The sequence below is a fragment of the Gracilinanus agilis genome, chromosome 1, assembly GCF_016433145.1.
Source record: "Gracilinanus agilis isolate LMUSP501 chromosome 1, AgileGrace, whole genome shotgun sequence".
NCBI lineage: Eukaryota > Metazoa > Chordata > Mammalia > Didelphimorphia > Didelphidae > Gracilinanus > Gracilinanus agilis.
The window spans coordinates 770966422-770980773 of NC_058130.1; the positions used below are offsets into that span (position 1 = coordinate 770966422).

At 45.2% G+C, this 14352-nt stretch overlaps 1 protein-coding gene across 1 annotated transcript in view; it reads left to right on the plus strand.

Annotated features, from left to right (window-relative positions):
* Positions 1-208: 208 nt before the first annotated feature.
* LOC123256913 (uncharacterized protein KIAA1671-like) overlaps positions 209-14352 on the plus strand; it is an 86086-nt gene continuing 71942 nt past the window's right edge. The window contains exons 1-3 of the mRNA XM_044685469.1: positions 209-1827; positions 4899-4992; positions 8603-11596. Coding sequence (XP_044541404.1) covers positions 209-1827; positions 4899-4992; positions 8603-11596 — 4707 coding nt within the window. The remainder of the gene's footprint in view (positions 1828-4898; positions 4993-8602; positions 11597-14352) is intronic.

Here is a 14352-nt window from a genome sequence, read left to right on the forward strand (position 1 = left end):
CCCGAATTGATACAAGCCAAGGAGAGGTTTAAGCCTAAGGGGTCCTTTGATCCTGGATCCAGAGATTGTAAGGTGGGGAGGAGCAAGTATGGGGGAGTCAAAATGCTGCAGTGGGAGCTCTGCCACAAGCTAACTCTTCATTTTTTGTTTCACTAGTGGCTGCTTTGTTTCGGAATGTCTTAACCCCGATGGCTTTATGAGGGTGACCATGGCCACGAGGGTAGAGGTCAGCCCGCTAACGTCCCTTGCAGCCGTTCCCAACTTAAACGAGATTGCCAAGGAAGACAAATTGCAAACGACCTACTATCACACAGGCAGCAAAGTCTCGGCCTCTCCTCCAGTGATGGTGTTGGCAGGGACGAGGAATCTTGGGACTCCATCGAGAGCGCTCCCCGTGCCCCGCCTTTCTCCTAAACCCTTTTCTAAAGAGAACCCCTTGGACACGTTTGCGAATGTGAAATCGCCCATCACGTCTGTGAAACCCTGTATCGGGATGTCCAGGCCGCTCGTGTATAGCAAGCTTGAGGACTCGTCCACTGCTAAGGCCTTGGATGAAAACATGCCTTCCTTGGTCGAACCAAAGTTGGATGAGGGAAGCCTGAGCTCAAATGGGACTCTTTGTAATAAAGCTCTGCCCCAAACCATACACAGCCAAAATACCATCATTCTGTTTGAAACAACTGGTCCTGCCAAGCCCAAGGCGAGCCACAGCCCCGGAAAGTCAGCGGGTGAGGAACAAAAGGTAGACGGTATGGTGCCACTCCGTAGACAGCCGCCCAGCTCCAAACCTGAGACTGTGGCGAAGCCTGCATTACCTCCTAGGAAACCTGTGGGGATCCTCCAGAGGCAGGCCTCTTTGCCTTCTGACGAAAGGCCCGCTGTGTTGAGAACTTGGGAGAAGGCAGAGGAAAAGGAGCCCCCGCCTTCTCCTGGCATTAAGAGTGAAGGAGGCCATCCATCTTTGGAGGCCCGGCCAAGGGGCAAACGGAGGCCTGCCTCGGCCATCTTCGAGTCTATCCAACATCTAAAACCCAACTCTCTGGAAACCCCCAAGGGGAAGGTGCCCCCTACTCCCCCAGAGAAATCATGGGTCCGGAAACCTCGGCCCTTGTCTGTGGATCTTACAGCCAGGTTTGAAAATAAGGACATCCTCTTTAAGAAGGTGGGCAGTCCCTTGGAGGAGAGCAAAGAGAAAGGGTTAGGTGTGGGTTCCTTTGACAGAGGACATGGAGAAGAGAGGTCGGAGCCATTGGACAAGGCCACAGCAGTGAAGCCTAGCTTGGGATTGAAGGAACAGGGTTTGGATGCCCCAGACTTGAAAAACAAAGTTAAGGAACACAATCAGAAAATTGTGTTTAAGCCTATGGAGGTCAGTTCTCCTGAAACTTCTGTGACCCTGGCTGAGGCTTCTGTCAGAAAGGGCTGGAACCCCCTGGAAGAGAAGCCCAAACAGGAGGGAGACCTAGACTACAAGGAAATCGAAGGACCAGTTCCTTTGCCTAGATTGGAAAAAAGCCCAGAACTTGTAGAGGGGAAAAACCGAGCAACTGAGGAGGGTGAGAGGGTGACCCAAAGGGACAGCCCTGGAGGAGGGGGAGATTGGACCTCAAGAGGGAGCGTCAAGAAGAGAGTCAGTCTGTTTGGGTCAGAAAGCTTCTCCTCTTGGCCGAGCACTGAATCTCCTGCTCCAGCGCCTGAGAAGGAGAAAGGCAGTGTGAAAGTCCAGGATCGGATCAAAGAGTGGATGGTGGAGAGCCCTGAGGTGCCTCCTGAGAGGAGGAGGAAGTCCTTCCAGGCAAGGCCCCTGTCTGCTGACTTGACTAAATTGTAAGTATGAACCACTTTTCTTTTTAAGAATCTCCCAGGCTGAGGGCAGCTGGATGGCTCAGTGGATAAAGAGTCAGGCCTAGAGATGGGAGGTCCTTGTTTCAAATCTGACCTCAGACAATTCTTAGCTATGTGACCTTGGGCAAGTCACTTCACTCCCATTGCCTCGTCCTTACCATTCTTCTGCCTTGGACCTAATATTGATTCTAAGAAAGAAGGTAAGGATTACAAAAAAAAAAAAAAAGAATCTCACAGGCTTACTAGATAGAGCCCTGGAAGTTAGAGAAGACCTGAGTTCGAATCCTGCCTCAAAAAAAATCTACTATGCGACTGAGAAAATCGCTGGACCTCTCTCTGCCTCAGTTTTCTTTTCTGTAAAAGGAAGAGAGGGTGAACTCCATGTTTTTTTTTTGACATCCCTGCTGGCATGAGATGACCCTGAAACTCCTGCCATCAAATCTGTGGTCCTTTTCTGCTGAGCACTTCCTAGGCGTAAAAGCCCTAGAGATGAATAAAATATGGCTCCTTCCATCAAAACATTTTTCCATTTTAGTATCTGAGGTTTCTTTTTTCCTAGGCCTCAATTTTCTATCTCTAAAGTGGGTAGTAACTTCCCTACCTGAAGGAAATTCAGAAGGGGACATAGCTAAGTAAGATAGTAGGGTAATACTTGTATACATTTTATGTATATTTGTATATATTAATGTGTACTTTTTGTGTATACTTGAATACAATTAATGTATACTTGTATACTTTTTATGTATACTTTAAAAAAAAGCTATGTGTGAGAGAATAATAGTTTCATCTGCAAAACAAGAGAATAAGGAAAGAAACCAGACCTGTGACCCCATTTGGCATAAGGAAGACCTGGATGAGGAAACTCCTTTTACTGATGCAATTTGGTATCTTCTCTGAAAGTTATAGGGAACTGCCTGGAGCCCCGAAGGGTTAAGAGACTTATCCAGGGGCCACATGTTGGCCAATTAGGATAAGAGGTAGGACTCAAACACAAGTCTTCTCAGCTTCAAGGTCGGCTCTCTTATCTAAAAAGCCACACTGGCTCTCATAAAAAAAAAAAAACAAAAAAAAAACCCAGATAAATCAAATACCTTTGTCCTAGCTTGTGTATGAGGCCAGGTGCTACCCATGGATGGGAGGGGGTGTGGTCATAGGGGGAGGAAAACAAGCCATGTACACAAATTAATATAAGGAGGAGGTGAAGTAGAAAGGAAGTTAATCTGCCAACAAACATTTATTTAGTACCTACTGTGTACCAGGCATTATGTTGGGCTAGGGCTATAAAGACATAAAACCTAGAAATAGGCCCTGTTCTGCTCTCCTGGGAGTGCACACAACATTCACTTCAAAGAACATTGATTCGGTCATTCATTCAATAATTTATTTAATCCCTACTATGTGCTCAAAACGGAGGCGGACAAAAACAAAGGAAAAAAAAACAGGCCCTGTCCTCCAGCTTACATTCCCTCAGGAAGGCAATGTGTTCATACTTAAATGTATACAAAATAGAGGCAGCGAGGCGGCACAGTAGATAGAGAGCCAAGCCTAGAGATGGGAGGTCTTGGGTTCAAGTCTTGCCTTAGAAACTTCATCGTGTGACCCTAGGCAAGTCACTTAACCCCCATTGCCTACCCTTTGCCTTTCTGTCTTGAGTTTTTACTAATACAGAAAGTAAAGGCTTGAAAATAAATAAATATAAAATAAATACATGGATACAAGATAATGGGGGGGGGGGAGGCCTTTCTTACCCCCCAGATTGCACAACTAGTTAGTTAACAGCTGTTAACTAACTAGTTGTCAGCTAACTAGTTAGTTAGCACAACTAGCTAGTTAACAGACATTAACTAACTAGTTTCCAGTTAACTAGCTAGTTAGCACAACTAGTTAGTTAACTGCCATTAACTAGTTGTCAGTTAACTAGTTAGTTAGCACAACTAGTTAGTTAATGGCTGTTAACTAGTTGTTTCTGGGATCTAGTTTTGGTTCCACGAAACTGTATCCCAGCTGTTCCTGAGCCCCTCTCCATGGCTTTTTCTATTATGCCAAAGGAATCAGATGATTCAGTGGAAAGCATGCTGGACCTGGAGTCACAAAGACCTGGATTGAAATTCAGCCTCAGACACTCACTAGCTATGCGATTTTGAAATCTGTGCTTGCCTCAGTTTCCTCATCTGTAAAACGGTGATAATAATAACCTCAAATTGCTCAGGGTTGTGAAGCTCAGCTGAGCTAATAATCGAAAATCACTTTGCCAACCTTAAAGCACTTTATTATTCTATATTAGAGTGCTGTGTAAAAGATTTTATATGTATACATATAGAAGTGCTCATATTATTAGACTATGCTGCCAAATCAAGAAATTGAATCAAACCAGTCAGGATGAGCCTGATCATTTCTGGACACCTATTTGTGGTACGATCAGCTGGTTAACTCATTTCAGTTTTTAAAAAGAGATAAATATATATATATATATACACACATATATATATGGAGCTGAAAGGGCCTCAGAGGTCATCTTGTCCAACCTCCTGATTTTACAGAGGAGCAAACTGAGGCCCTGAAAGGGGCAGAGATGTTCCTTCGGTCACACGGCGAGTGATTAGTGGTTATTGTTGGCAAAAGTAATTATAGCCCTTGTGGCATTTTCGTTCCTTCCAAAACACCTTGATGTAGATAATATCCACATGTAGCTTTCAGTCTTCCCTAAAAGGTAGGGAAGGCAGCTATAATGATGCCCATTTTACAGATGAGGAAACGGAGGCCCTACAGAGAAATACTTACCCAGTGAGTTAGTGGCAGACTGGAACCTGGATCTTTGGCTCCTGCTCCAGAGGTTTTTATTTCCCAGCCAGACACTGACTGGTGTAGAGCAGGATTGACGGCGTGACATCCTAGGCTTTCTCAGTCAGGTTTGTGTCAACAGCGTCTGAGCAAGGGAGAGACCAGCTGGCTGTTTGAATCATTTTCGGCTGGTATTAAATGCCCCGGATTCTCCGACTTGGGCATACGGCACCCTCGCTTGCCACTGAGGTTAACTCCACTTTCTACGCTAGGTTCACGAGGCCATCTTTGGACGGTGAATCGAGACTGGAGAAGGGTCCTGCCTCAAGCGGGGAGCTACTTCAAGAAAGCGTTTTCCAAGAAAAGGTAAGGACCGCTCTTGGCTTCGCTGCTTCCCTTTGTTCTTCTGGGCCCCTTAAAATGACTTTTTGATGCATTTGCTTGGGAATCAGGAACCCTTGATTGGCCAAATACCGGGTGACCTTGGATGTCTGGCTTCCCCCTCCCTGGTCCTTAGTTTCATCATCTCTAAAAGGAGGCGCTTACACTGGATAAAGCCTGAGGTACCTTCCAGTTCTGACATTCTATGTTTTTTTTTTTAAACCCTTAACTTCTGTGTATTGGCTCCTAAGTGAAGAGTGGTAAGGGTGGGCAATGGGGGTCAAGTGACTTGCCCAGGGTCACCCAGCTGGGAAGTGTCTGAGGCCAGATTTGAACCCAGGACCTCCTGTCTCTAGGCCTGACTCTCAATCCACTGAGCTGCCCAGCTGCCCCCTGACATTCTATGTTTTAAGGTTCTTTTTATCAGCATTTGTATGCCAAGACATAAGATCCTATGTCGTTAGTGCTCTTAAGGCATTTTCAGGCATGCCCAACCGTTTGTGACACCGTTTGGGGTTTTCTTGGCAGAGAACCTGGAGCAGTTTGCCATTTTCTCTCTAGCTTATTTCACAAATGAGAAACTGAGGCATAGAGGGTGAAATGACTTGCTGAGGGCCATACGACTTAGTGTCTGAGGCCAAATTTGCACTCAGATCTTCCTTGAAACCTCCCCCCCCCAACTCTTATCTTTTATCTTAGAATCGATACCAAATATTGATTCCAAGGCAGAAGAGTGGTAAGGGCTAGGCAATGGGGAGTTAAGTGACTTGCCCAGGGTCACCCAGCTAGGAATTGTCTCAGGCTATATTTGAAGCCAGATACAGATGGGGTGCTCCTTGTTTTAATACTTTGGTTCTCAAATACAATCGATAGTAGAACTCTATCCATTTCATCACCTAGATCCCATGAGTAACTAATTTTAAGATGACCAACATCTGCCATCTTTTACTTTCTCTCCTTTTTTGGACTTGCGCCCGTGATTGTCCAGGTATAAGGACTGACACCTCCTCTAGAGTGTAGTAGTCAGAGAGAGTTACCTGGGGGCCACGGAGTGGTTCAATGACTTGACCTGGGTCCCAGAGGAATGATGTGTCAGAGAAGGAACAGAACTCAGGGGCCCGTGTCTCTAACCACTGCCCCACAGTTAACTCTTGGGCAGTCTATGATTATTGGTGTCCACAGAAAGGCTGTGGAGCATCTCGGAGACACGGGGGCTCGTGTCCTCTGCTTCTGACCCTCCGATTGTGTGATCCTGGGCTTGAAGCCAGGGCTCGTCCGGGGTTGTCTCCCCCATTTGAATATGAGCTCCTGAAGGTCAGGGACTTGCCTTTTTTGGGGTATCCTTAACCTATACATGTATGTATACACGTCATACGTGTTTAAGGACTGATAGAATTCTCCGTCCCCCCAGGCAGCTCTTAAAATGAAGATGAGTTTCCATCCAGGCGGTCCCCCTTCCCCTCTCAAAAATATCATGTACAACACTGGGGTTCTGTAGCTTTTCCCTGGGCTCACAGACAGATCTTTGGTCTATTCTGAGGCCAGCTCTCCATTCTAACGTACCATCTTGCTTGTCGTCCAGCCACTTAAACCTTAAAGGCTCAGGTAATTGAGTTACCTCAAAGGACAGCTTAGGTGGTGCCATGGTAGATAGAGTGTCAGGCTTGGAGTCAGGAAGATCTGAATTCAAATCCTGCCTCAGACACTTAGATCCTGGACAACTCACTTAACCCTTGTTTGCCTTTGGGGCAGCTGGGTGGATAGAGTGCTAGGCCTGGAGTCAGGAGGATCTGAGTTCAAATCTGGTCTCAGATACTAGTTGTGTAATCCTGGGCAAGTCACTTAACCTTTCATGGTCACCATTTCCTCGTTTGTAAAAAATGAGTTGGAGAAGGAAATGGCAAACCACTGTAGTGTCTTTGCAAAAAAAAAAAAAACAAAAAAAAAAACACAAGATCCCAAATGGGGGTTCGTGAGGAGTTGGACATGACTGAAATCATTGAACAACAACAAAATTCATTGAGTTTATAGATTGTTAAAGTCAGCCTTGCAATCTGCTTTGATAGAGGTTCAGAGGCCTGAAATAGATTAAAATGTCATTGGGTGAGGGGGGCAGCTAAGTGACTCACTGGATAAGAGGCCAGGCTCAATCAGGAGGACCTGGGTTCAAATGTGGCCATAGACTCTTCCTAGCTGTGTGACCCTGGGCAAGTCACCTAGCTCCAAATTGCTTAGCCCTTACCGCTCTTATAACTTGGAATCAATCCACAGTATTGATTCTAAGATAGAAGGTGAGGTATTTTTTTTTAAATTGTAATTGGTGGGGAGGGTGTTAGGTGGCATAGGGGATAGAGCCCCAGACTTGGTCAGAATTGGGAGGACCTGGAGGGTTCACGTCTGGCCTCAGGTGCATCCTGGGCAAGTTACTTAACTCTGTCTACTATTCCCTGTATCGATCCCTAGACAGAAAGTAAGGTTTGTTTTTTTTTTAAAGTGTAATTGGGAAATATTTAACAAAATTAAAAAAGGATAATATTTCATATAATCCAAAATACAGGAATCCTTCTGGATTCGTGGCTTCTTCAACTGTTCTGCCCCACAGTAATGGTATCACGGGCCCGGTTCCCTTCCCTCCTCCTCCCAAAAAAGAAAAAAAGAAAGAAAAACTTCTGCAATCATCCAGTAGCCCAAGATTCTCCCTGTTCCGGGACGCCCTACCTTTCTCCCGGTGATGGCCTTCTGTCTGATGACTAGCCCTGCTGTCGGTGTCCAGAGTCCCCTTGCTGGAAGGCCGGGCACCGAGTGATGGGCTGTGGGGTTTCTCATAAAGCCTTGGGCAATAGTCCTCAGCTAGGAAGGCAGGAGCCACGTGGTGGACCTTGTAGATGCCCTCTACCAGTGGGAGAATCCACGGGGAATGGGATCTTCTCAAGAGCGGGGCTCTCTGCTTCCCTTTTCTTGCCTTTCTAGCCCGGGACCAGGCCCAGATCAGGGCTTTAGTTCATGCTTGCTGAATTAGAGCTGGGGATGGGGCCCTTCGAGATCATCAGCTTCCCTCTATGACATGTGATCCTTCCTGATTTCTGGGCTTTTCTGCTGGGCTCCACAGAGTTTCTTGACATCCCAGCTGGCCTAATGCTTTCTCCAGAGCCCTTTTCTAAAAGAAGCTGATGGCACCACCACCACCTCGTGGCTAACTCTTCTTCAGGGGTTTTAATGTCATAATGGGGCTTTATTGCAGCCTGAACCCCAACCTGTAGAAAAAGAAAAAGGCACCCTAGAGAAAAAGATGACAGGCATTTGACCAGAATGTGCCCCAATTTTACTTTTTCTAGGTTTTCTAGCAAATTTTCTCTTGTTCTCTTGCTTTGAATGGCTGTCAGGCTGGAGTCCATCATAGTGAGAAGATCTGAATGCACCCCAAGTAGTATCCTGTGTAAGAAAGCCTCTCTTTTTTAAATACAAGCAGATTTCACCCAGGGAACCTCCGTGTAAGCCAGTCACCTTGTTAAATAAGCCTCACTCCTCCATTTTCTTTCTCGAGTTCTTCAACATTGGGGTGTTGTTTTTTTTTTTTCCTTCCTTCCCCCTCCAGAATAAAGAAGGGCACATTTTGCTCAGAACAGATCCGAACAAAGCATCTGCTGCCAGAAACCAGTGGAAGTCTGTGAAACCTTGGGAGAAAACCAGACAGATTGAGCGGAAATTGAGCTCTGGTAACGAGACAGACGGCTCCCTTTTCCCGGAAGGAGGTTCCACTGTGGCGCCCCATCGACCCGAAGCCCACTCACCACTCTCCATGGCCGAGGAAGATGGGGACTTTCAGACCGTCAGGGCAACGATGTTCGAAAACAACGTAGTGAAGTGCAACGTGGCTGACTGGCCCTTGTTGACAAGCTCCAGTGAGTCGATCAGGAAATGCAGTGAGACTCCCGTCCCGGGAGAAGAGAAGGCATCTCGGTTAAGGAAGGCCCCGGGGGATAAGATGAAAGTCAAAAGTGAGAATTCCAAGGGGGCTGAGAAACCCAGTGCAGGGAAATCCAGGAGTGGTAGCCTCCCGGACAAAGAGGAAAGGCCAACGAATGCCGCCCTGTCGGAAAAGCATCCTGGGGGTGAAAGAAGGAATGTCTCCTCTGGGAAGGAAACGGGAAATAATCTCACTTACCAAAGAGTCGAGCCAAGATATGACATTGTACAAATGACTAGTGAAAGGATCTCGAGCGAGGCCGTTTTGATGGCCCCCGAGGAAAAGGCCGTGACGCTTAGGACTAACAAACAGTCGTCCTCCGTGAAAGACAAGCAGGGTTTTCGGAGTGAAGGTCTTCACGTGAAGCCGCAGGGGACACCGGACGTTAAAGTGGGGTCTTTCCAAGCTTCTGCTTTGGTTGGGGAAGCTCCAGAGAGGCTGGAAACAGCTACCCCGATGCCCGAATTCCATGAACCCAAAGATGTGTTGGGTGGGAACTCATTGCCTCCCAATAGGATAGCTGAGAAGCCCTATTTAGGAAGCCAGGACAAGGCCCCTGGGATAGTGGGCAACGACAAAGCCTCTCACCAGAGTGCCAAGGAAAAGAAAAACTCAGCCCGTGTTCCTGAGACCGTGATGGTCAGAATAACCCACTTAGATCCCTATGACCCCCCGCCAGAGAACACTTCAATGGAAATGAGCAAGGTGGGCTCTCTAAGTCCAGGGGAAAGAAGGACGAGACTTCACGAATATTTTAATAGCTCTCATCCCAGGACAGGGCTGAGGGCCACTGCTAAAGAGGAAACCTTTGACTTCAGTCTGAGAAAACACTTCGGCTCGAGGTCCATGAGGAAAGAATCCTATGCCATGGGTGAAGAACACGAATGGGGCCAGGCCCACGCTCTGGAACCGGAAGCCAACGCCAGGAAGCCATCTAGCGTGGATCTGAGAGTCACAGAAAGATGGCGCCGGAGGACGTTGCCTCACGACGTGAAGTTCGACGAGTTCCTCATGTTCCCCTCAGAACCGTCCAAGAGGCTGGGGAGACGAGCCGATTCTCTGTCCCCTGGCGATACCTATTTCAAAAAGAGCCGGCACGCCCAAGAGGGACCAGATTCCCAGGAGGATAATTGGACTGGACCGTGGGATGTGAAGGATGGCGTCCCCAAGTCGGAGTCACGCCGGGAGCCCAGGGAAACCTATTTTGCCGTGACGTATCAGATCTCCAAGGACAAGAGAGAATATCTACCGGACAGTTCTGATTCGGAAAACAGGAAGCCGTCTTCTCTAGGCAGAGATGAACCAGGTGCTGTTCATCATCCTAGAAAACTCAGCTTTTTGTCCGAGTTTTCAAACCACAGGTCGGCGCCTTTGCACTCCCGAGCCCCACCAGGAAACTTTGAAAGGAAGAACTGGCAGGTCAAAGAGAAGGACCCAGAAAACCTGAGTTTTTCCAAGAATCTGAGGCCCGGCGACCAGGAAGGGCTTGAAGAGCGATGCACGAGACATGTCGATGGCAAAGGGATAGACGTGGATGGTTTGTGTGTTAGCCAAAAGTCTGGAAACACCAGTATCCCCATCGATTCCAAAGATGATGGAAGTAATAGGTCTCCCGGACCTGATCATTTTACGTGTTCATCGAGGAACCTCCTGACCAGAAGGAAGCAGGGGGACACCCATGAATCGCCCAGGGCCAAAGCCGAGGATGGCTACAGGTCCAGCGTCCTCGACATTGATGCCCTGATGGCGGAATACAGAGAAGAATTCATGAAAGGCGGGGATCCCAGGGACCGGAGGGAGGACAGAGTATCAGCCGGCCAAGGTGGAGTTCAGTGGGAGAGACCCGGCGCCAGGAGTTCTGCAGACCACCTTTCCCAGAGGTATGACTGGAGAGCCCAGAAAGAGCCCCAGGATCCAGCCGGTTTCAGGAAGACGGTGAACGTCCCGGGACAGCAGCGACATAGAACCGAGGAATCCAGCTCAGCGCCACACTCTGGATCTGAAACGAGCCAAGAGAAGTCAGAGTCCTTCGCTCGAGAACTGACTAGACAGAAGGCTTCTAGCACCAAATTGACCTCTCCGCTCTGGGCCATGCCCCAGTCTGGGCTTTCTGATTCACCTTCTGATACCTGGAAGAAAATAGCACCCGCTGAAGATGAGAAAAAAGACGGAGCATCTGCTAAAAAGCCACCGACCACCAAATCCCAGAATTACAGAACTGAGGCAAGCACCCCCTTATTTGAGGATAAAAATACGGAAACAAACTCAACCCCCAGGAGTTCCCCCCTTGTTCGTGATGGTGTCTTATATGAAGAGGATCCCTGGGCTCCCCGAAACTCTACGGGGAAAAGGGAGAAAGCGGGCTCTCTTCATGGGAGAACTAAAGTCAGAAGGGGAGAATATGATCTGAGCTTTACCAACGTGCCTGGGGACATCAAGCGTTCTTATTCAGAGAAGGTAGCCCCCGCCGCAGTCCAAGAGGGCCAATCTCTCATGCTGGAGGCCCGAGAAAGAAGGAAGGAACAACTGAAAGCCCAGCAGAGTCTCCCTGAGGAAAATCTTGAGAGCACCAGAATCCACAGGGCATTCCCACACTGGGAAAGGACACCCAGCAATCACAAGGTATTTATTTACTTAGGCTGACTTCTGTTCCACACACCTCCCCCCAGGGTGAGGAGACAAAGGTGTATAATATATGTATATACGCATATACGTACATATATATATACTTACAAGGGGCCAACGGATAAGGTCAAAGGTAAGTGGAAAGAGCCTCCGGGTTGCAATCGGCAACTCCTGGCCGCACCACGGATTTCTGAGCCTTGGTCTGAACCGTAGAGATTGGACGAGATGGTTTCCAGGGGCCCCATCGGAGCTCCGACATTCTATGTTCTGTGACCCAAGAGACACTTCTCCTCCCTGACTCTGTGACTCATGAGTGATGCCATTATAGAAGTGTCCAATTGGCTTCATTCTCTTTCTTCCTCCCAAACTTCCCAGTTTTTACTCCATCCTTCCAATCACTGAACCACAGGAACGTGAAGTCTTCCTCGGCTCTTCCTTTTACTTACCCCCATCTACAGCAGTGAATGGGCTTCTTGTTTCTGACTCTTCCTGACTCTATCTGGGGTTTTCTTGGAGTGGTTAGCCATTTCCTTCTCCAGTTCATTTTACAGATGAGGAAACCGAGGCAGGCTGGATGAAGTGTCTTGCCCAGGGTCACACAGCTAGTAAGTGTCTGTGGCTAGAGTTGAACTTAGGTCTTCCTGACTCCAGTCCCAGCACTCTATCCACTGCACCACTTGGTTGTCTTATAGTAAGACTGATAGTTTGCCTTGATGGAGGGAGTTTCCATACTGAGGGTTCCCTACACGGATGAAAGCATTGATTGGAACATTAAAAAATGCATCAAACATTTGTCTCTGGCCTCAAAACATTTATATTGTCCTGGGGAACTCCACCTAGATGAGGCAGTGCGGTATGGTAGAAAGAACCCTGGCATGGGTTCGAACTGCATCTCTGATGCCTTTGACCTCCGCCCGGTTGGAGCACACAGCTGACCACAGCAAAAGGCAGTCTTTGTCCCCTTGCCCGGCTTTTTGCTTTCTTTTTAAGGAGCTAGCAACGATTTTTGCCTGTCCTCTCTGCCTACAGGATTTCTATTCTGGGAGCAGGGGGGAGAGGGCTTCTGGGAGAATGCCAATGGAAATGTGACATTTAGGCCTTCCGCAGACTGAAGCAGCACCCTGACTGCTGAGGCAGGCCTACGAGAATCTCAGCCTTGTTAGAGGAGACAAGTGTGCCCTGGCCACTGGCCCAGGAGAAATGCGTTGGCCCCCCCAGGCTCTGGGACCTGTTAAAAGGACGCCAACCTCCCAGGCCCTGAACTTGGGCTTTTAGCAGGGAGCCTTGTCCTCCTACTGTGTATCCAAGATGTCCTTAGACAGCCCCTCACCGACAGTTTGCAGACAGGGCTTGTTCCCTGCTCCTGGGCCCAAGGAGCAGGCCTAGAGCCATGTGGCAGAAGGCTGGGGTGTTCTGGGGAAACTTGATTTAATCAGTGACTGCCATCCCTCATCTTTCTGAAAACAAATGCCACATCATTTTCAATGACGATTTTCAATGAAAGAAATAACGTTTTGTTAAAAAAATTTATTTTAAAAGTACAATAATTTTAATTAAAATTTTTATTTTAAAATTCATTTTAAAAGTACAATAATTTTAATTAAAATTTTTATTTTAAAATAAAATTTTTATTAATTTAAAAATAAAATTATGCAAAAAATTATTTTAAAAATAAAACAGTTTTATTCTTAAAGATGAAATGTTTTTATTTAAAATAAATTTTTATTTAAAACTAAAAGAATTTTAATAAAAATATAACCTGTTAATGTTTTTATTTACAAATAAAATTTTATTCAACAAATAAAATAATTATTTAAAAAATGTTATTTAAAAAATAAAGCAATTTTTATTAAAAATGTATTTTAAAAGTAGTCATTTTAATTAAAATGTTTTATTTTAAAATAAAATTTTTATTTAAAAACAAAAATTATACAAAAAATTATTTTAAAAATAAAACATTTTTATTTTTAAAGATGAAACACATTTTTGTTTAAAATAGATTTTTATTTAAAACTAAAAGAATTTTAATAAAAACAGAACATGCTAATGTTTTTGTTTACAACTAAAATTTTATTCAACAAATAAAATTATTAAAAAATAAAATATTATTTTAAAAATAAAGCAATTTGAGTTAAAATATTTTATTTTGAAAATAAAATAATTTTTATTTTAAATGTAATTGTTAACATTTTAATTAAAACAAATTTTTATTCAAAAATGAAACTTTTTTGAAAACAAAATAAAAAATTGTTTTAAGAACAATTTTATTAAAATATGTTAATTTCAAGAATAAAATTGTAAAAATATTTTGATAAAATATTTTTATTTTATTTAATTTTAAGTTAATTTCTGTTTCAAAATAAAATAAATTTTTGTTGAAAATATTTTATCTAAAACAAAATAAACTTTTAAATTTAACAATAAAATAAATCTTTTGTTGAAAATATTTTTATTGTGAAAACATGATTTTTATTTTAAAGAATAAATTACAAAATAAAAATGAGTAAAATAGTTTTAAATTTAATATATAGAATAAATTTAATAAAATATTTTCTTAAAAATAAGGTAAAATTTTAATTTGAAAAATAAAATAAATCTTATTTAAAAATAAAATATAGGGGGCAGCTGGGTAGCTCAGTGGAGTGAGAGTCAGGCCTAGAGACGGGAGGTCCTAGGTTCAAACCCGGCCTCAGCCACTTCCCAGCTGTGTGACCCTGGGCAAGTCACTTGACCCCCATTGCCCACCCTTACCA